Raw genomic sequence first — 23,522 nt, forward strand, 5'->3', positions numbered from 1 at the left:
TGGCTCAGAATAAAGCAAATTTTCAATATGTTCATTTTACATTATTTATTTTGAGCTATTGTAGCAATAATTTTCAGCTCTGTATCTAAATCTTACATAATGTATCTTTGAAGGGGTTTATTGTACTAGGTGTGAATTTCTCATTTAGGTGTTGTCTCTTTAATTTTATGATCCCTGCATTGGCCGAGAAAGTTCATCCAGACTTTCCGGCGTAGTTTCCCCTTGTCAGTGATGCAGGACGGAGGGCCTGACAAGGACAGCTGTCTAGTCATTCGGATGGGACGAAAAACCGAGGTCCCGTGTACATATTGGCGTGCACGTAAAAGATCCCTTGACAGTTGGAATTCGATATAAGAGTAGGCCATAGTACCGCTGTCCAGGCAAAATGTCCCTCATAGAACACTGTATGGCGTATGCCCGTCTTCATTAACCCAGTTCGGAGCAGAACAGTAGGACGTTAAACCCCATTTCATTTCATTTCATTTCTTTAATTTTATCAAGTAGTTTGGCATATCAACATACTTGTGTCGCTTCTTCGGTGTTGTTTCGTTACCAGAGTACTGCATCCTCTTGATTTCATTGAATGCTCATGGAAAGCAGTTGGTTAGTACGACTTATACACGCCGGATTCTTATGACATCGATTAAGATAAGAGTGAACGAATATTGAACTATTAAACCATTGATTGGATGTGAACGATTTGATAGATCTGAAAACATTAAATCCAGGTGAAGATAATTCAAATTGAACAAGTGGTTTCCTCATTGGCCTGTTTGGTTATAAATAGTAAGACGTTTAAGCGCCATTTCGTTTATTCTTTACATTCGAGAGCAGAATTAAATTCTGTGTACAACAATGTTAGGAAATAACCTTGATCTTTTAACGGCTATAAATTACAGCCCAATTTTGGAGATAATGGGTGTTTTCTTTAGCGGCAATTAAATTGTAAAATATTTGTATACAAGTAGAATGATTGACCCCAAATTCAATACAGATCTTGCCGTATTATTATACATTTGACTGGATGCAAATCAGCTTCGACTGATCCGTTTTAGCAAAGATGGGAGCTACGGTGGCTAAGTGGGTAAGGCGCTGGTTCATCGGGATTTTCCGACGTGGTTTTCATTTGTCTGTTGTGCAGGACGGAGGACTTGACAAGGACAGCGGTAAGTAGTTCGGATGGTACGAAAAACCGAGGTCCCGTGTATAAATTGGCATTCACATAAAAGATCCCTTGGCAGTTGGAATTCGATATAAGAGTAGGCCATAGTGCCGCTGTCCGGGCAAAATTTCCCTCAGAGCACACTGTATGGCGTATGCCCATCTTTATTAGCCCAGTTGGGGCAGAACAGTAGGACGTTAAACCCCATTTCATTTTTAGCAAAGACAACTCCGAGAATGTGAAAATAAAACTTTAGTGGTCATGATTTTTACAAAAGAATAAAGGTCAAAACGTGTATATTCATATAAAATAACAAAAACGTATCATATGGAAGACATATTAAATATTTCTGTCATGTATATAAGTACAATATAATGTCACTGTCTTTTACATTGTATTCTTTTATAGTTTTATCCTTTCCTTCACTGAAACACCATCCTACAAATACTTTCTCGTCGGGTCGATAAATATTTGTTATGAAAATATCTGGTTCCTCGGGTCCTTTCTTTAATCTTTTCTCTAATTCACCAATCTTTAAATTACGTCTTATATTCATATATTTACCAGATTTTCCTGTCTTGGAGTTCCTGAAATCAAGATATAGTTGAGCGGTAAGGATGTACAGTTAGAATGTTCCAGGTTTGAATCCCAACGTGGGCTGTGAAGGACCTTGAGGTTCTTTGAGCAAAGCTCTTTTCCGGTAACACAGGAGCATAACTAAAACTGTCACCCACAGATTGTTAATTAAAAAAACAAATTTAGGCCGTGGGCAATGGATAATCCGAGAATTTAATTAGGCTTCGATATTTACGATAAATGGATAGCGATTAAAGACAACGTCGTCTTGTGTATGCAATAAATTCTCCTCCGACTTCGCACCCTTTGCTAGCTAGTTTGCCAACGAAGTCACGTGACACAAACATCACCTCTTTTAATAATTTTTTTTATAGCAAGGTATTTTCTCGCATAAACAGTGTTTTGAGAAGGATTTGGAGCAAAATTTTGATAGATTAATTAGTTTGAATATGTTTTTAGTCCAAATACATCAACAAATCACCCAGTTTGTAGCCTACAAGGGAACGTATCTTTAAGACTTTTCACCCTTATTCCATGTGTAACCGGCCCATCAATTTGGCAAAAACGATAGCGACAGTCTTGTTATATAAGGTACCTCATAGATTGGTGGAATTAAACCATTTTTGGACTGATATTCGTATTAACGATTCAGCTTTCACAATATTAATAATTTGCAGAGGATTCATGTAGCGCGCACTCAATTTTAAATTGATATAAATGTAATGTAATATTCTTTTTAAATACGCGGATGGCTTTAATTTTCCATGGGTGAAATATCCATACGTGTAAGAGCCAGGGGGAGAATCGGACTTTTCGGGTAGACGGATAAAGAGAAAACGTGTAAAGTTGGCAAAACACAGTGCCTGAAATCTAATAAAACACTAATTTTACTTTTCTTTTAGTTGAACACCACGAATTGGATTGACTATCGATTATCTGGAACCACCCTACTTTGTGCGACATTTTTCGAACATCGATTATTATTTGTAAATGCAGCAGCAACAGTCTGATTGGAATTCATATCGGCATAGTGATTTCGATTGCAAACCGATTGGAACTTTGAAGCTGCTTAATTCAGGGGCTACAATAGCAGAAAAACACATTTGCACCGGTTAAATTTTCAAAAGTTTCTTCGGGCGCGCGAGGCCCCAATACCCCCGGATGGTTGATTGGTTGTTTGAGATTCAGGTAAGTCAACTAAGGTAAGTTATATTGAACCAAAATGAAGTTGCTTTATTCACGGGCTGAAATAACAGGAAAACGCGTCTGCGGCAGTAAAACTTTCTCCGTGGACTGTAAATGGTTGATTGGAATTCGAGTCAGCCACCGAAGTTAGGCTATATTGGACCACTTTAAAGTTGCTGTATTGGCCGGCTGGAATGGCAGGAAATGTTTTCGGGCATTTCTGGTTCTGCCCCTCCCCCTAAAATTCATCGAGCCCTTACGCCTATGCATCTAATATTTCTCAATTTTCTTGGTAAGAGGGCACCGGTGAAACAGCCTTGATAAAAGGCTCCAGGTTATTAAAAAATCACGCCATGATTCAAATGTATAAATAATGAATTACACCAACAGTATATTTATCGTTGATGTTATACATACGTATACAATTTTAAACACCGTTTCCGTTATATTATATATATATATATATATATATATATATATATATATATATTGTTATTGGCATATTAATTCAACAAGGAACTCAAATTATCTACTTTATTTTAACACACGTGACGGCGTTAAGAAGCATAAAAGGTCTGACTATTCATTTTCTCTTTCATAATATTCATTTTATTTTATTAGATATGAAATACATCACGTGTTTTGAAATTTTCATAAATCTATACAATCTGTTGTTTATAGACTATTTTTAATTCTATTAATTTTTGATTTATTAAACTTTATATTCATAAATCTATACAATCTCCTGTATATAGGCTACTCTGTTTGGGATATTTTTATTTCTATAACTTTATAGACATAACATGATTTATTACAACTTAATTATTTATTATTTATATCTGTATATGTGTTGCTTTTTTACTGTGTAAAACAAATTCTCGATTTTTTTTTTACTCCACACAACCAATTAATTTTAATGTTTTGGGTTAAACAAAATGGCGTCACTGGTTTCAATCGTCATAATCAAAGCCGTATAGATCTTGGTCATAATGGTAAAATGACGTCTATCTTCTGATCCATGTGTATCTATTTATATAGAAGGAACTTCATCTAAGACGCGATTATCTAGGTCTACTTATCTATTCGAAATGGAACATGGCTGGATTTCTTTTTTTGATGGTGAAAGATTACTAATTTTTGAATGCATAACATGATTTTGAGATCGGCGGAGTGTGCACTGAAGTAATTTATTTGTTTTTACATCCGAATTGTTGTATTTTAAAACTTGCTGTGGACATACACGTATTCAAATCTCGTTTGAAGGTAAATAATCAACAAAGATTTGAAAATACTTGAGTTGACAACTTTTTTGGTGTCGAAATGTCGCTTATAACCTCTACTTCAGATCTACGGGGGGATTATCAATATCTCTTTTTAGCATGTACTAAATGCTAAACCACAGCCTATAGCCAAAATTTGTCTTTTAGCTTTTTTGGACTTGCAATTAGCATCCTTCATGCCAAATTTCAGGAAATTCGACTCTTGTTGTCAACAGCACCCTTTATTATCACGCTTTTGGGCCAAGTATGGTACATAGTTGGTAAAAAAAATTGGTATTTTTTTTGGTGATTGATATGTTGTTTATCACCCCAAATAAAAAATGTCATATCTTATCAACAAAAATTACAGTGCTAGCTTTAAAATTTGCATCTTAAACTGCTCAACGCTCGCCCGTCAGTCAAAATAATAATATGAGGAAAAAACATTAAACACGTGCCAGTCCGTAGCTAATTGGGTCGTATTAAGGTCAACACTTGTCCCTTCAATTTAAAAATAAAGCATTACAGAACTAAAGTGACGAAATAACCTACCAAGTAGATAGATGAGTAACTTGAACTGTGACGAACTGCTTATTTGGATGTTCCTTTGGTTGACATATATCTAAAGAAGCCTTATCCAAGTCCCTTTTTGTTCTTTTGGTATGTTTCTTGTGTAATTTACCCCAAAAAGCACGTATTTGGCCCTGGATTTCGTTTTCTCTTTTGCGCCCATCTTTTTCTTGCACTTCCAGGATGTGAAGTCTTTCTTCTATTCGGTCAATTTGTTTTTCTTTCATCTGCAGTTTCATCTTGTCATTGACCGCGTTTTCTTCCAAAACACCAACTCTCTCTTGCGTGGTATGTAAATCATCTTTTAAGTCCGCAATTTGACCATTTTGTTCCTTAGTTATTCGCTTCAACCTCTGAAGTTCTTTGTTCGGTTTTTCTCGTTTTATCGATTCATTTTTTTGCTTGTTCAAACTATTGTGGTCACCAGATTGAAAGTTATCAACATCTCCTTTGATAGTGATATAATTGTGGTTCGTAACCTTTCTGTCCTTGAAAATAGATCAATCTGATTAAAATCATATGTTAATATTACGTTTCGGTTTATTTGTATGTACTGCATTAATATTTTAATGACGTATCCATATGTTTTAAGCAAGTAACCACTACAAAACTGACACAGTTATATGGGACAACAATCACTAGTTTATTATACAAAAGCAAGACGTTTCGATAAGTATTCTCTTATCGTTATCAAGCACAATGACATTTAGTTGTTGTTAGTTAGTTGTATTTTACGTCCGCTTCCACCGAGGTGATATCGCAGAAGAGTTAATATGTCTGTTAATTGTTTGAAGTCTTCTAATCATTAGTAATAAGAATGGTTTCACATTGTACATATATATAGACCCTCAAGTTTACTAAATGTCATTTGTCTGCGATATCACCTCGGTGGAAGCGGACGTAAAATACAACTAACTCATCATCACTAAATGTCATTGTCTGCGATATCACCTAGGTGGAAGCGGTCGTAAAACTTCTACTTCACACTAAATGTCATTGTGCTTGATAACGATAAGCGAATACTTATCGAAACGTCGTGCTTGTGTATAATAAACTAGTGATTGTTGTCCCATATAACTGTGTCAGTTTTGTTATGTTTCCAATTGCTAAATACCACTAAAGGATTATAAGTAACCACTAGTTTTTTTTCACGATTCAGTAACTGATCAGTCTCTCACAGTTGCTCGGAGAATAAGACGCTTGCTCACTAGCCTGGACGTTATAGTGCTGACCAGTCTTGTTCCTTGGGATTTTCCAGCGTCGTTTCTCATTGTCAGGGATGCATATAATCGTAGGGCTGGGTCGAAAAACAGAGTTCAAAATTCACCTTGTAGCACATTTCATAGCGTATGCCTGTCGTTGTTAGCCCGGGCGGTGCATATTTGTGTCTGTCGTTTGTCTGTCTCTCTGTCTGTCCAAGGTTGGCGGCTACACAAGGGCTGTCCCGGAGGTATGCTACTTCCGGTTCATAGCTATACCCGTGCTATGCCGGGTCAACTGCTAGTCGTAATATAAAATCGAGGGAGGGGGGGTAATACAAATACAACCTTGGTAATCTAAATAGAAAGCGGCTGTGTACGAGGGGTGTTCATACACAGGGGTAGTGAGAATGTATTCTACCACATGCATAATTGGTGTTGCATTTGTATTATATGAATAACAAGGTGATAGAAATGTTTCGATCGCGATCCCACACCCTGTTTTACTTAACTTTGGAAATCAAAGATTTTATAACACTTACGTCATGATACCGTTTTACATTCAGGAAAGCAGAATCGTAATTATTACTAGATTCCTCCCGTATAAAAATTGATTCAGTAGAAACAGAACGTACAACCTGAAATATTATTAAATTATATAGTAAACAAAAAGAATATAGATATATCATTGATAAGCACTCTGTGTATCTTTATAATGGAAAAAGCCACACGGTTTGTGAGTATGGACGAAAGGCACCCCACCCCTTTTCTTACCCAATAACTCCCACCCAAATGAATATTAATAGTTTGAAAAGCTTGATAGGAAAAAAACAAACATTACAAGATACTCAGAATAATTTAAAGGCCGCCAACAAGTTTAATGAGAGTATGGTATTAATGAGAATATGAAATTAACGAATGATATTAATAAGAGCATGAAATCAATGAATATAACTAATGATAGCATAAAATTGGTGAGCGCGTCAAGATATTAAAGGGCCAATCCCGATAATATTTTGGAGAAGAAAATTGCTTAATTTTGTGTTAAAATGCCTTAAAATCCTCTAGCTTAGGGCCGAGCAACTGGCTCAATATATGTGATATATTTTCAAACAACTTAAACCTGCCAGTCTTCATCTCGAAATGGAGACTGTTGTCCCAAATTGTATTATACGGTGTCTGGATAAAACCAGGCTTTAATTTTATAAAAAATAATGTGTAGGTGAAATTTACCTTTTGTTATCAAGTACAGCACATGGGTCATTCATTGTATAGACCCCTAATGAAACGGGAATCGTTTATCAGGTCACCCAACAAAAAAAATGACCCGAAATCTTAAAAGGGTTACGTGTCCGGATAAGCAGTTTTGACGTTCACGCTGAAACTTTGAGACAAGGTAAATACACCATACCTCTATATTTTGACGCTTAAATATCATACGTACTCAGACTTTTATTTTTGAGACTCTGTTCAAATCGGGATAGTCCCTTTAATGAATTATATTAAAAGTCCCCAAACGTTATTATTAGAGGGATTGTTGATCTCTTGTACACGTCAATATTGTGAAGTTAAATCCCTAAAAGTAATTTCAGTATAAAATTGGTTCAAGTAAATTCCGTATTTACACAGATGTGATTTGAATATTTCACAAATTTAGACATCATCTGTCGACGATATGCACGATATGCAACCTATCACTATGGAAGCGTATTTGGGTCACTACTTATTGAGATAATATCGCAACACATCGAACTAAAATATGTCAACTTCATGAGTTATATTACAAAAAATCGACTTAATAAGTCGACTCGACACATTAAATTCACCTCTAAACGACAAAAACTATGTCGATATGTTTACATCATGCCAATAGTCGATTTGACTCTAAATCAACAAGTCATATTTTAATGCAATATATTGACTTAATAATGTCGCCGTTTTCAGTTATGTACCACGTGCTTAATTTCATTGCCCGAGATTGCTTATTCATGAAAGTGCAGCCAATGATGGGGTTTAACGTCCACTCGACACAAACTAGGTCATTTCGGGACTAACATATGGTTTAATTTTAGGGGTCTTTAGCAGTGGGAGGAAACCGGAGGACCCGGAGAAAACCCACTAGGTTTGACAGGCAACCCTACTCCTTGTCACGTACAACCTCGGATTCGCAACCACGCCAGTTGACTCAATGACAGGCCTTATGATACAGTGCGTACGTGCTAACCATTCGGCCATCCACCCCCCTACCACCACCGCCCCCCCCCCCCCCCCATAATGGATATTAAAATCTCCGACAATAATTGTAGAATTCTCCCCTTTCTTGTCAATTATATCTACCATAGCTGAAAATTCATCGGTGAAAAAAATTGTTTGTTATTTTTTTTCTTTGAGGGTGGTAATTTGTATATAATCCTAAAAGACTTACTATCAGCACTTAAATTACTGTTCCAAGCACCAAAAGAGTTGTTTTGCCATGTGTGACTACAACTGGGTTATTTTGCTCTGATTTCTTCAAATATGATATTTGAAACTTGTGTATAGTGTAACTAAGAACTACGTGATTACTGTGTGAAAACGCGGGGAGATTTTTAGGAGAAATTTTGGATTATCATGTTTTTGGATAGAACATTGCAGTTCAATATGGACATGTTTGTGCTATTTTTAGTATCGGCTTTGTCCTTGTCAATACTACTAGTCTGAACCTTGTGAACTGTCAAGACTAAATACTATTTGAACGAACAATAGAGTTAACAATGTTGTGACTTTTACCATATTCCCGAAGCAATGTACTGATAGCACAATCTTGGGGTTTTGACGAAGTGCGTCTATTGTAAACTGACGGCTTAACGGGAATGACCACCTAATAAAACCGCAATGTTTGTTAGTACTGATATCAAGTAAAATTGTACGTGTTGATGCATCAGGAGCAAACATCAATACTCGCTAATGGTTAGCACATGCGCACTGTATCATAAGGCCTGTCATTGGGTCAACTGGCGTGGTTTCGAATTCCCGGTTGTACGTGAAATGACCTAGTTTGTGTCGAGTGGACGTTAAACCCCATCATTGGCTGCACTTTCATGAATAAGCAATCTCGGGCAATGAAATTAAGCACGTGGTACATAACAGAAAACGGCGACATTATTAAGTCTATATATTGCATTAAAATATCGACTATTGGCATGATGTAAACATATCGACATAGTTTTTGTCGTTTAGAGGTGAATTTAATGTGTCGAGTCGACTTATTAAGTCGATTTTTTGTAATATAACTCATGAAGTTGACATATTTTAGTTCGATGTGTTGCGATATTATCTCAATAAGTAGTGACCCAAATATTCTTCCATACTATCACAGTTCATTTCAATATGTTGGCATAGCTACGCGGTAAATAAATGTTATGTTATTGTATGGCGACCTTTAAATTGTGTCGTCATTACGAGATAATCAGAATACTTTCTTTTTTTCATTTCATCGACCCTAATGGTCTTCTACTTACGTCATAATTACGAGATAATTATGTCGACATTACAATATACTCCGAATATTTTTGTTTTCATTTGATTGATCTTAATGGTCTTCTATACCGGGTATCGTAATTGTTAGATAGTTGTCGTAATTACGAGATCCGTACCATGTAAATTATTTCCGCATCATTTTGAATGTACTTTTGCTAAGATGGTGGGTTTACCAAATGTCTATCTTCGGCTACACGTTCAACATCACGTGAAACTGAAATAACTCCTTTTTTGATGACGCATAATAATATTTTGTGGATATGCCATGATGTAATCTCAAATACTTAGAACAAAATGTAATGTGTTTGGAATATAAACTTATTAGCAATAACAACCTACCTCTTTATACATGCCTTGATTATTGAGTTAAAAAGGTAAAAATGTCTGTAGCTATATCAGTCATGGTGTATAGCCATCAACCCATCTCAGAGGCCTACTGATTATCTAAAATGTAAACAAGGAACCCAGCTAGCTGCATTACGTATATTATCGTGTACTATAAATACAGACCAATAAAATGATAGTTTGAATCCTGTACGTCAAGTAATGTATTAGTATGGTAATGTATGACGTTAAAATGTATTTAAAAATCCCCAGAAGATAGTTTTAACTAGAAACGCCTGGCCACGAGTTCATAAAGCATTCTCAGATTTCAGTCAAGGATTTACTCAAAATTGTTCACCTTATTTTAACTAAGATATGGCCTTTTATAAAGCTTTTTTTGTTTTACTGTATTAAATACATCAATAACAAACTACTATGTGTAAAGTTTTGTATTTCTAAGTCAAAGATATTTCTCATAAACAGTGATTGAAAGTTGAGTAAATTCTTATATTAAGTCTGAGAATGTTTTGTGAACCCGCGGCCTGTTGTGTGTGCATGTCCGAGACCGAGTCACATTAACATTAACCGAATAAACGATGACTTGACCGAGTAAACCCCTTTAGACTAAGCAAAAGTTTGATATACAAACTGTATATCGTTATTATATCAAATTGCCTTCTTACATTAGTCCTGTTTTCGCCGAGAAAATTGCATTGGTATAGACTGACACCCCCTAGACTTACATATTTATGGTTGTACCAAACACTAAACAAGCACCACATGTTAATCTTTCATCTTCCTGGAAACTTCCAAATAGCTTCACCATAATACAAAAGTAAACACATGTGTATTAGCTTAAATAGGAATTTGGCGCAATATAGCCCAGTTGGGGCTGACGTGTCATCGGATGTTGTAGACCCCCTTTCGTATACAGCACTCGAAACTTAAAAGAAATTGAAATGAAATGGGGTTTAACGTCCTAAGGTTCTACTCCGAACTGGACTAATGAAGACGGGCATACGCCTTACAGTGTGCTATGAGGAAAATTTTGCCCGGACAGCGGCACCACGGCCTACTCTTATATCGAATTCCAACTGTCAAGGGATCTTTTACGTGCATGCCAATGTGTACACGGGACCTCGGTTTTCCGTCCCATCCGAACGGCTAGACAGATGTGCTTCTCAGGCCCTCGTCCTGCATCGCTGACAGGGCAGAACCACGTCGGAAAATCTGGATGAACTTTCTCGGCCAATGCAGGGATCGAACACCCGACTCGCGCGCCAGCGTCTTAGCAACCGTGACCCCCGAAAAAAAAAACACATAAGACAAAAGTATCTCGCATTCTAATGACCATCGCCTCTTGTTTGGGGAAGTGACACATTTTTTTTTTAATTATTTGAAACTGATATAAAAATAGGTACAGATCTGATATTAATGATATAGATTAACTGGAAAATTAATAGCTAAAAACTAACATCAATATTAATCGCAAAACATTGGAACCCGCGTGCTATGACCCTTCTACCCAGTAATCACTAATAGTGACTATATAAATTCTAACCAAAAATTGAATTTGAAAACATACAGGTGTTAACTTAACGCTTTATTAATGCTTTAATTTAATAGTTTAATATTCCTCCCTTCCATCTTCTTCTCCTTCGTCTTCAACAGAATCAATACCAACTTATTTAAGCACATAAACAAATACACAAAAAAGTACATTAATTATTATGTCATTGTATTTAGTATTCCTCTCCTCCTTCTTCTTCTCCCTCGCCTTCAACAGAATCAACACCAACTTCTTCATAATCTTTTTCCAGGGCAGCTAAATCCTCCCTGGCTTCTGAGAATTCACCCTCTTCCATGCCCTCGCCAACATACCAGTGGACGAAAGCTCTCTTAGCGTACATAAGATCAAACTTATGATCAAGACGAGCCCAGGCTTCAGCAATAGCGGTAGTGTTACTCAACATACAGACAGCTCTCTGTACCTTGGCTAAATCACCTCCTGGTACAACAGTTGGTGGTTGGTAGTTGATACCAACTTTGAAACCAGTTGGACACCAGTCAACGAACTGGATGGTTCTCTTGGTCTTGATGGTAGCGATAGCAGCGTTGACATCCTTGGGAACAACATCACCTCTGTACAACATACAGCATGACATGTACTTGCCGTGTCGAGGATCACATTTTACCATCTGGTTGGCGGGTTCAAAACATGCATTGGTGATTTCAGCAACAGTTAGTTGTTCATGGTAGGCCTTTTCAGCAGAGATGACTGGAGCATATGTAGCTAGAGGGAAATGTATACGTGGGTATGGTACCAAGTTGGTCTGGAACTCGGTCAAGTCGACATTGAGGGCGCCATCAAATCTTAGAGAAGCTGTGATTGAGCTGACAATTTGACCAATTAATCTGTTTAAGTTGGTATAGGTTGGTCTTTCAATATCCAGGTTACGACGACAGATATCATAAATAGCTTCATTATCCACCATGAAGGCACAGTCAGAATGTTCTAAGGTAGTATGGGTAGTTAGGATAGAGTTGTAAGGTTCGACCACAGCAGTGGAGATCTGGGGAGCTGGGTAAATGGCGAATTCAAGCTTGGATTTCTTGCCATAATCGACACTCAATCTTTCCATCAGAAGGGAAGAGAACCCAGAGCCGGTTCCTCCACCAAAGCTGTGGAAGATGAGAAATCCTTGTAGACCGGTACATTGATCCGCCAACTTCCTGATTCTGTCGAGAACCAAATCAATGATTTCTTTACCCACTGTGTAATGTCCTCTAGCGTAGTTATTAGCGGCATCTTCTTTACCAGTGATGAGCTGTTCAGGGTGGAAGAGTTGTCGGTATGTACCAGTTCTTACTTCATCTACAACTGTTGGCTCCAAATCAACAAACACAGCTCTTGGTACATGTTTACCAGCACCGGTCTCGCTGAAGAATGTATTGAAGGAATCGTCTCCGCCTCCAATAGTTTTGTCTGATGGCATCTGTCCATCGGGCTGGATACCATGTTCCAAACAGTACAACTCCCAACAGGCATTTCCCATCTGGACACCAGCCTGGCCAATATGGACGGAGATACATTCACGCTGAAAGAAGAGAAACGAATCATTAAGTACAGATATGTGGTATATTCAGTTTAAAAGATATCAAATATATTGGTTATATATTATAATCATTAAATCGTTATGAAATTTATATTAAATGAAATTTGTAAAATATATCTTCAAGCGGAAAAATAAGAAAGTATATTTGTTTATAATATTTTAACGTAATCAACAAAATACATGACTTCATTGCTTAAAGCCCTCAATTTGTGTATCTGAAAGGTATTATTTACTTACCATTTTGAAGTGTAGTAGTAGGTATTTAGTATATAAACTGAAGTTAGATCTGGTTTAACTGAATGTAGATGTTCTTACAAGGAGAACAGTCAGTAAATGATGATTAGAATAGTTAACATTATAATTTATAAAGGTATACATTTGTTGTTAACTACCGTGTTACTTGGTTACAGATATCAAATATAGCTTATAAAGTTATACATTAAATCAGTAATCTTATATTCTAATTATGATCTTACAAGATCGTATAATAGGATTAGATAAGGTAATCTACTTAGCAAAGACATTAAGCGCTCGAATATAAATTGTATAATAGACATTTGTTAATGTTTAATGAACCATTCATATTGTTTGTACATTAAAGTATATTGTCTACGAAAAAAATAATCGAACACCTTGATGAGAGAACTCACATGTGTGACGCCAAATCTTGATTGTTTATCGCCTTAATGTTTTGATAGTTCTTAGCTGGGGAAAATCACTTATAAAGATTAATTAAGCCATTGACTGTTACTTGCATTTCTTATAATATCTAATATTTCATGAATTAAGCCAAACTGAAATGTACCCAAGTGGATTATTTAACATTTAATCAACAAAATTACCAAACAAAATCATAATATCAACTGTACAATATCTCGCGGTTTGGATAGTAACTGTATTACAAAACGCCCATCAAAAGATTTATCGAAGATTATAGGTGGCGCTCATTTGATTAGGCCATTTCCCGTTTATATCGTCTGTAGAGGATACCGAATGTTGACAGATAATTTAAAACTGAACGATTCAACATTCACAATCCCTCAATTAACGATCAGAGACACCTAGACGTGTTGAAACAAGGGCTATGGGATTTATTCTAGACAGCATACAAGTACTGCCGGATGCATAGAACGAAATCTCTCATTTTAGTATCGCATTTAACATTGTACTTTTGTAGTAATTTTCACATAGCTAACAATAGTTGTTAGCCACGTAAAACCGTTTTAATAGTTCACGATCTTTTCGAGTTGTACACTACTAGCTTATACGATTTTGGTGAAGATGAAATGACATTGAATACTGTCAAATGTTCCTATTAAATTAAAACTGAGTAAGTTCTTTTAAATCAAAATCTTCTTGTTTTGTTTATAACAAGCTAACGACACATAATTACATATATTTGGGTTAATAAACTAACTGAAATGTGCACCAGCCATCTAGTATACCACTACATAATCATTTATATTTCACCAATTGTTATAGAGAACAAATCTGTAATTTATGCAAACCATAGTTTAATCTCACGCGTAAGCTCATATTCCTAAAGACACCAGCTGCGGGCAAGCTTATTATTTAAATAAAATATGCCATATATTAGTCCTAGTTGATCTCTCGCTGAAATTTGGAATTTTGAATTTAATGGTTGAGATCCGTTGAATGTTTATGGGGTGGTATTTATTTCAAAACATTTTATACCACTTATCACTTAGTATATCGACGAATGGAGAGTGTGTGTGTGAGAGAGAGAGAGAGAGAGAGAGAGAGAGAGAGAAATGGGGTTTAACGTCAACTCGACACAAACTAGGTCATTTCGTTTTATTTAAATAATAAGCTTGCCCGCAGCTGGTGTCCTTATCAGTGGGAGGAAACCGTAGAAAACCCACGAGGTTGGACAGGCGACCCAACTCCTTGTCACGTACAACCCGGGAATCGAAACCACGCCAGTTGCCCCAATGATGGACCTTATGATACAACGCGCACGCTCTAACCATTCGGCCATCCAACCCCTCAGCGAATCGTGTTTTGTCGTATGTAACACATAGCGAATGCCTTTCTTATTAGTGTTAATATTTCCATCTACACATATTGTATTTTGTTTATATTTTATTTGATAGGATTTATACATGGTCTGTTATAATACCCACACATTGCATTAATCAGAGCTTTTGTCACAAATCAATGTATATGGGGGGATTCAAATGGTTTAACGTCTGTAAAACGCGAAATGAACTGATTTGTGTCGCGTGGACATTACCCCTCTCTCTCTCTCTCTCTCTCTCTCTCTCATTCTGTTTCTTGTATCTAAATATTTATGACAAAGCTGACAACACAGGCATTCTCAAAAGATTAGGTGTATTGGGCCGAGGGGTGGGGTAAAGCAATTATGCCATTGGATGTGAATTTGTGGAGAAGATATATGATTTTGTGCGGAGACACCTATATAGCAGATATATGAACCCCTAGTGATTTTAACTTAAATGCGTTTGCGACATCCACCCCGAGCTGACCAATTTGCACACGATGCGCATGATTCAGACGTTACATCTCAGCCATTATAAATAAAGAGCATCGAGGGTAATTAAAGAATATATTTGTGCACTCCTTGGACATAATTATATTCATAACATTTACAGCGACTTCAGTCAAGATTTATTTTTGAGGGGATGTAGGTCGTAAGGCTATTTTAATCATAACACAAAATTAAATAATGAAATTTCGATCAAAAATTAAGTCAAGTAATAGTGTATTTTATTCAGATGAATAAATAACTAGATTGTTTGTAGACATCTAATATTCCTCTCCCCCTTCTTCTTCTCCTTCACCTTCAACAGAATCAACACCAACCTCTTCATAATCCTTCTCCAAGGCAGCTAAATCCTCCCTGGCTTCAGAGAATTCACCCTCTTCCATACCTTCACCAACATACCAGTGGACAAATGCTCTCTTAGCGTACATAAGATCAAACTTATGATCAAGACGAGCCCAGGCTTCAGCAATAGCAGTCGTGTTACTCAACATACAGACAGCTCTCTGTACCTTGGCTAAATCACCTCCTGGTACAACAGTTGGTGGTTGGTAGTTGATACCGACTTTAAAACCAGTTGGGCACCAGTCAACGAATTGGATGGTTCTCTTGGTCTTGATGGTAGCGATAGCAGCGTTGACATCCTTGGGAACAACATCACCTCTGTACAACATACAGCATGACATGTACTTGCCGTGTCGAGGATCACATTTTACCATCTGGTTGGCGGGTTCAAAACATGCATTGGTGATTTCAGCAACAGTCAGTTGTTCATGGTAGGCCTTTTCAGCAGAGATGACTGGAGCATATGTAGCTAGGGGGAAATGGATACGGGGGTAGGGTACCAAGTTGGTCTGGAACTCGGTCAGATCGACGTTGAGGGCACCATCAAATCTTAGAGAAGCTGTGATTGAGCTGACAATTTGACCAATTAATCTGTTTAAGTTGGTATAGGTTGGTCTTTCAATATCCAGGTTACGACGACAGATGTCATAAATAGCTTCATTGTCCACCATGAAGGCACAATCAGAATGTTCTAAGGTGGTATGAGTAGTCAAGATAGAGTTGTAGGGTTCAACCACAGCAGTGGAGATCTGGGGAGCTGGGTAAATGGCGAATTCAAGCTTGGATTTCTTGCCATAATCGACACTCAATCTTTCCATCAGAAGGGAAGAGAAACCAGAGCCGGTTCCTCCACCAAAACTGTGGAAGATAAGAAATCCTTGCAGACCGGTACATTGATCAGCCAACTTCCTGATTCTGTCGAGAACCAAATCAATGATTTCTTTACCCACTGTGTAATGACCTCTGGCGTAGTTATTAGCGGCATCTTCTTTACCAGTGATGAGTTGTTCAGGATGGAAGAGTTGTCGGTATGTACCAGTTCTTACTTCATCTACAACTGTTGGTTCCAAGTCAACAAACACAGCTCTTGGTACATGTTTACCAGCACCGGTCTCACTGAAGAATGTGTTGAAGGAATCATCTCCACCTCCAATAGTTTTATCTGATGGCATCTGGCCATCAGGCTGGATACCATGTTCCAAACAGTACAACTCCCAACAGGCATTTCCCATCTGGACACCAGCCTGGCCAATATGGACGGAGATACATTCACGCTGAAAAAAAAGAAAGAAAATTATGAACGAGTCCATAGTTATCGTATTTTTCTTAGATGTAATATTTTACTACGCGTGCTTGCATCGAAATGTTGTTTGATGTATACGGACGCAAAATTCCACGTGTTAGTCTAGCAAATAATTGTTAATTTTAAGTTCGTCCAATACTGATATAAGAACGATGTGAAATAAAATGTTTGGAGGTCAGTTGTAATGTGCTAATTATTTATAGTTAGATAATTACTTAATAATTAATCACAAATAAAATTACTTAATAATAAATCACAAATAACATTACTTACCATTTTGAATACTTTAAAATATACAAACAGGTACTTCAAATATATACTGTATTTACGACGAACACCTACGATATAATGATATTAGCTATTTAAAAATCAGTGGTTTTATACCCCTAATTGTAGCGCAACAACTACATGTAACTAACTAACAGTGGATTATCGGTATAGCTGTAACTTGCGCCAATGAAATAATCCATAATATAGTGATTATAACGGTATCCACAACAAACTGGGATGATATATAAATTCACGGAACTAAATACAGTCATTAACTGTACAGCAGTGATCTTCATTACAAGAATATCTCCATCAACTTTCGAAGTAGTTTACCCTTTTTTCGTATTCTAAAAAAACTCGTCGAAATGGTAAGTTTTTTCAACATTATTTCAGTAATTGATAATTTGACTAACATCTTCTATGGTAGATAACTGAACCTCTTTATATAAAATAAAGCACAACTTAAATATGTAGAAACGATATCTTTTTTTAAAACGTTAAATTGTGTTTTAGCCGAATGCAAGGCCCTTTTTGTTCCATGGTGTACAATTCTATTTAATATTTTGCAAATGTGAAGCGTTGTTTAGACTTGTAAAGTATATTAGATTATACCACCCTTCTCAATTTTTACTGGCTGTTTTACATTGCTAGACTCTAGGTGGCTCAGTCATAAGGTGGTAGCTCGCTAAGCTGTGGGTCCTGGGTTCAATTCCGTTGTTGGCAGAGAATATTCCCCAGGATTCTCCAGTGTGGCTTCCCCTTGCCAGTCGTGCAGGATGGAGGCCCAGCCAAGTACTGCGTCTAGTCGTTCGGATGATATGAAAAACCGAGGCCATATGAACTGGTGTGCACGTAAACGAACCGTTGAAAGTTTGATTTCGATATAAGAGTAGGCTGTAAGTCACTGTATGGCGAATGCCCGTCTTCATTAGCCCAGTCGGTATAAAAAAAAGTAGGACGCAAAACCCCAGTTCATTTTATTTCATTTTGTATGTTAGGTGACATCCCCCTTCGAAAGTGGCGAGCGAATGGTTCAATGCGTTTGCTTACAATCATTAGGCCTGTCAATAAGTCAAGCGATGTGGTTTCGGTCCCATTCTTGTACGTGAAAATGAGTAGGGTCAAATACCTAACATCGTGGGTTTTCTCCTGGTCCTATGGTTTCTTCCCACTGCCAAAGAACCCTACGCGGAAGCGACTTACTGTAATACAATTGTACCATATGCTAGTATCGAAATGACCTAGTTGGTGTTAATATTATGTTTTGTAACACAAACTACATCAAAATATGTTAACTTGCAGATATCCCTGTTCGGAGAAAACTTAATTAAGACAACGATTGGTCTAATAGTGTATTTATTTATTGTCTTTCCCTTCAGCGTGAATGTATCTCCGTCCACATTGGCCAGGCTGGTGTCCAGATGGGAAATGCCTGTTGGGAGTTGTACTGTTTGGAACATGGTATCCAGCCTGATGGCCAGATGCCATCAGATAAAACTATTGGAGGTGGAGATGATTCCTTCAACACATTCTTCAGTGAGACCGGTGCTGGTAAACATGTACCAAGAGCTGTGTTTGTTGACTTGGAACCAACAGTTGTAGATGAAGTAAGAACTGGTACATACCGACAACTCTTCCACCCTGAACAACTCATCACTGGTAAAGAAGATGCCGCTAATAACTACGCTAGAGGACATTACACAGTGGGTAAAGAAATCATTGATTTGGTTCTGGACAGAATCAGGAAGTTGGCTGATCAGTGTACCGGTCTACAAGGATTTCTCATCTTCCACAGTTTTGGTGGAGGAACCGGCTCTGGTTTCTCTTCCCTTCTGATGGAAAGATTGAGTGTCGATTATGGCAAGAAATCCAAGCTTGAATTTGCCATTTACCCAGCTCCCCAGATCTCCACTGCTGTAGTTGAACCTTACAACTCCATCTTGACTACCCACACCACCTTAGAACATTCTGACTGTGCCTTCATGGTGGACAATGAAGCTATTTATGATATCTGTCGTCGTAACCTGGATATTGAAAGACCAACCTATACCAACTTAAACAGATTAATTGGTCAAATTGTCAGCTCAATCACAGCTTCTCTAAGATTTGATGGTGCCCTCAACGTCGACTTGACCGAGTTCCAAACCAACTTGGTACCCTACCCACGTATACATTTCCCTCTGGCTACATATGCTCCAGTCATCTCTGCTGAAAAGGCCTACCATGAACAACTAACTGTTGCTGAAATCACCAATGCATGTTTTGAACCCGCCAACCAGATGGTAAAATGTGATCCTCGACACGGCAAGTACATGTCATGCTGTATGTTGTACAGGGGTGATGTTGTTCCCAAGGATGTCAATGCTGCTATCGCTACCATCAAGACCAAGAGAACCATCCAGTTCGTTGACTGGTGTCCAACTGGTTTCAAAGTTGGTATCAACTACCAACCACCAACTGTTGTACCTGGAGGTGATTTAGCCAAGGTACAGAGAGCTGTCTGCATGTTGAGTAACACGACTGCTATTGCTGAAGCCTGGGCTCGTCTTGATCATAAATTTGATCTTATGTACGCCAAGAGAGCTTTCGTCCACTGGTATGTTGGCGAAGGTATGGAAGAGGGTGAATTCTCTGAAGCCAGAGAGGATTTAGCTGCTTTGGAGAAGGATTATGAAGAAGTTGGTGTTGATTCTGTTGAAGGCGAGGGAGAAGAAGAAGGAGGAGAGGAATACTAAATACAATGTATTTTTTATGAGCATAAATAAACCTTTGACAATTTTTGTCTGTATTTGTTTGTAATGCTCTGTTGGGTTAAGCTACCTGTTGGGGTTAACTATGCCAGCAGTGTTTATTTAATTAGAAATTTTGTATGGCTAACATTTTTGTATATATATCAAAAGATTCTTAAAACATCAAACCACTGGCTGATCAAAATTGCTCTTTTCTTTTTTACCTAATAAACGGTCATTGCTTCGCTCTTTTGGGGATGATTTATTTTATAAAGTTTCAAAGCCTGCGCAATAAGGTTGTGGAAATAAAGGTCTAAATTGCATAAATAAACCAGTACTGAATGACGGAGATATTGAATATTCTGCGTCGGTCATCGTGGTAGAACTAAAATATACAAATCAATAATAAAACAAGTACAGTATTACTATGGGACCAAGAATCGAGTATGACGTGATTACCGCCATTTTGGAATTTCAACACCATATCAAATATCGAAGTTCGCCATCAGAATGCAAAGTTTCATCTTGATCGTACCTTGGACTTCTTTGAGGAGTGTCACCCCCAAGAACAACAAGATGAGTATCCCTCGCTGCCAAGTTCCCGGCCAACAATAATTATAATATTTAGATGTTTCATACGAGAAAACATACATATATGATCTCTTCGATGAAGGTTATTTTTTATGACGTATGACACGTTCAAACCCGTTTTTAAATTATCTCCACGCTTATATGAATTAAACAATATAGATCTTAAACATTATAATTTATCGTTAAGCGTGATACTAAGAAACACATTACTTAGATAAAAAAAACAACTTAAAAACATAAATCTCAATATGTTCATACCAATCAGATCTGGGAATGAAATTAAATATATACTGTTTGAATGGCATTTAGTAATTGAACACATTAAAATAAACACAACAGTTCTATGGATAACAATTACTATATTTAATTAAAGCTACGTTTCAACAATGAATCATTGTTGAAACGTAGCTTTAATTAAATATAGTAATTGTTATCCATAGAACTGTTGTGTTTATTTTAAATTAAATATACTTTTGAATTTACTACGATTTACTACGGCTACTAGGCTAAAATCATTTCAATAGAATAAATATTAGCTCTAATAAATCTTAAGATAAGTCTGGAATAATGAAATCAGCCCTGTGTACATTTTGCAAAAAAAATAGAAGAGAATCATTGACCTGTGTTATGCATTTGTAATCATGCACAAGTATGTTGGCAAGTTTAAACTAAAGACAAACAATGAATTTGATATATCCCGGATTACATGCTTATTTGACACTGATACTGACGACAATAGAACACCAAATGTTCTTGTCGTCAGTATCAGTGTCAAATAAGCATGTAATCCGGGATATATATTAGCGAAAAAGAAAACCCTAAACAAAATAGGCTTAGATAACATAAACAAATTCTCAATTTATTAAATAAAGAGTTGTTGTACTATTTCAAGAAAGAAAAAAATTTATTGCGTTAAAAAGCAATCAAAATGTTTGTAAGCAAACTAAGCAACTAATATTGTATATAGATATATCTATGTGCACTTTAATATTGATGTTATCTTACCTCCGGGTTCCGTCCGCTGCTAATGAACCCTTAGCACACGCGAACTATAGAAATTAAATTTAACCATATGTTAGTCCCGAAATGACCTAGTTTGAGTCGAGTGGACGTTAACCCCCTTTGAAATGGGGTCTAACGCCCTTCTTTTCTGCATAGCAGGGACTAATAAAAACGGACGTACGCCATAGCGTGTGCTATGGGGGAAAATTTCGCACAGACAGTGGCACTACAGCCTACTCTTATTTCGAATTCCAATTATCGTGGTGTTTTTATGTGCACGCCAACGTGAATGCGGTACCTCAAATTTTTGTCCTATCCGAACGACTAGACGCTGTCCTGCACCCACAGACAAGAGGCGCTTTCATGATCAAAACCGGGTTCGAACCACGGGTTTTCTCGAAAGAGCAAGCACACGCTGTTCAAAAAATATATATTGTAATTTCTAATCAATTATATTTGGTGAAATACACGAACATTTCAAATTGAACGACCATGTTTACGCCTGCTTAGTCTATTCTAAAAAGCTTTTAATAAATCATTTTCTCGTTTGTGAATTAGGCATCGTGGCACAAATATTGATTGAAATGGACTAATATTTAATATTCGTGTTTTTAATTTCCAATAATATGGAATATATGGATCTAGATGTTTAGCTCCTTTAATACACGGTAATATATACTCAGATTGATTTTTTAGCATTTACTTAAGAAAACAAAATCAAAAAAGCAACGCTAGATAATATCCGTGGATTCACATGGCGGCCGTCATATTATATAGGGAGCAGTATAGATCTATGGGATTTTCAATTAGTCATATCTTTGTGAATACTGAACGGAATTAAACAATTTTTGGACTGATATTCCTAATATAGAATATATATTTAACTTTCACAATATTGTGAGGGTATTCTATAACTCTAACATCACACATAGAGTCTTTAATAAATTGGTGTCATGTAAGGATCGACTTGTCCGGGTAGTTTCAGGCGTGTATCCAGAGGGTTTTTTTTGCCCCCCCCCCTGCTCAGCTACATAATTTATTTGGTAAAACAACCTTTGTTATGAGAAAAGTGTCATAATTGTGCTTTATCCTTTATCGTCAGATGGTGGGACAGGATGGGTACTCAAAGCGCGAGATAATGATATAGACATAATGTGATATCACAGTTAATGCTTTGTATCAATGAAATTGAATCACAATGTCATCGTATTAATTCCTAATAAAAATTGACGTCAAACAGGATGTTGGATTTCTCTGTTTAAAAAGATCATTGTGTATGTATATACGCCAAAATGACGATAGAGACCATGTATCTCTCAAAAAATTTCAAGCCGAGGGGGGGGGGGGGTATACATTTTCTCAGGAACCTGGCAAACCCCTCCTGCAAAAATTCCTGGATCCGCCCCTGCGTTTATGTATGTGCAAACAAAAGTTATATGGTTTCATTTGAAGAATAATTAACGATGTGATTACATTTTCATCTTATTAATAAAGATTGATTTTAGAGTGAGCTCTGCGTCATTAATTTTTTTTACTGCACAGAAGGCTGTGGTAATTACTATAGATTGAGCGTTCATAGAAATATTTGGAAACTGGTACATTTTGTTGATATCCATTAGGCAGACCGGCGGTCCTTTATTTCGAATACATCCCGAAACACGAAATTTGCTTTTCTCTTGCTGTGAATTGGGTCTCTGATTGTTTCAGTAATTCAGCTTCCTTAAAAATGTCCAGTTCAGCTTCCTTAAAAAATGTCCAGAGAATAATAAAGTGACATACACACATTTTGTTTTTGCAATCATCTCTCCGTAGTTTTTGAACTAGGGCACGTTTAAGTAATCCTTAATC

General features: G+C 37.0%; 3 protein-coding genes across 3 annotated transcripts; 1 reads left to right on the top strand and 2 right to left on the bottom strand.

Moving 5' to 3' along the window:
• Positions 1 to 1,399: 1,399 nt before the first annotated feature.
• On the bottom strand, positions 1,400 to 13,258 carry LOC126810929 (tubulin alpha-2/alpha-4 chain). Its single transcript, XM_050536324.2, has 5 exons — positions 13,148 to 13,258; positions 9,810 to 12,892; positions 6,494 to 6,589; positions 4,735 to 5,240; positions 1,400 to 1,749 (listed from the first exon to the last, which is right to left on the bottom strand). Exons 1-2 carry the CDS (start codon positions 13,148 to 13,150, stop codon positions 11,537 to 11,539), a joined length of 1,359 nt encoding a protein of 452 aa, XP_050392281.1. The 5' UTR covers positions 13,151 to 13,258; the 3' UTR covers positions 1,400 to 1,749; positions 4,735 to 5,240; positions 6,494 to 6,589; positions 9,810 to 11,536.
• Positions 13,259 to 15,432: 2,174 nt separating this feature from the next.
• LOC130010730 (tubulin alpha-2/alpha-4 chain-like) lies at positions 15,433 to 21,689 on the bottom strand. The gene is made up of 2 exons (XM_056098709.1): positions 21,678 to 21,689; positions 15,433 to 17,053 (listed from the first exon to the last, which is right to left on the bottom strand). The coding sequence occupies exon 2, from the start codon at positions 17,009 to 17,011 to the stop codon at positions 15,698 to 15,700; it is 1,314 nt and encodes a 437-aa protein (XP_055954684.1). The 5' UTR covers positions 17,012 to 17,053; positions 21,678 to 21,689; the 3' UTR covers positions 15,433 to 15,697.
• On the top strand, positions 18,726 to 20,180 carry LOC130010731 (tubulin alpha-2/alpha-4 chain-like; the record flags this gene model as incomplete). Its single annotated transcript, XM_056098710.1, has 1 exon — positions 18,726 to 20,180. A coding segment is annotated over one exon (1,362 nt), but the record flags the coding sequence as incomplete, so codon positions are not given.
• Positions 21,690 to 23,522: the final 1,833 nt, after the last annotated feature.

This window comes from Patella vulgata, chromosome 2 (assembly GCF_932274485.2).
Source record: "Patella vulgata chromosome 2, xgPatVulg1.2, whole genome shotgun sequence".
NCBI classification, from domain to species: Eukaryota; Metazoa; Mollusca; class Gastropoda; family Patellidae; genus Patella; species Patella vulgata.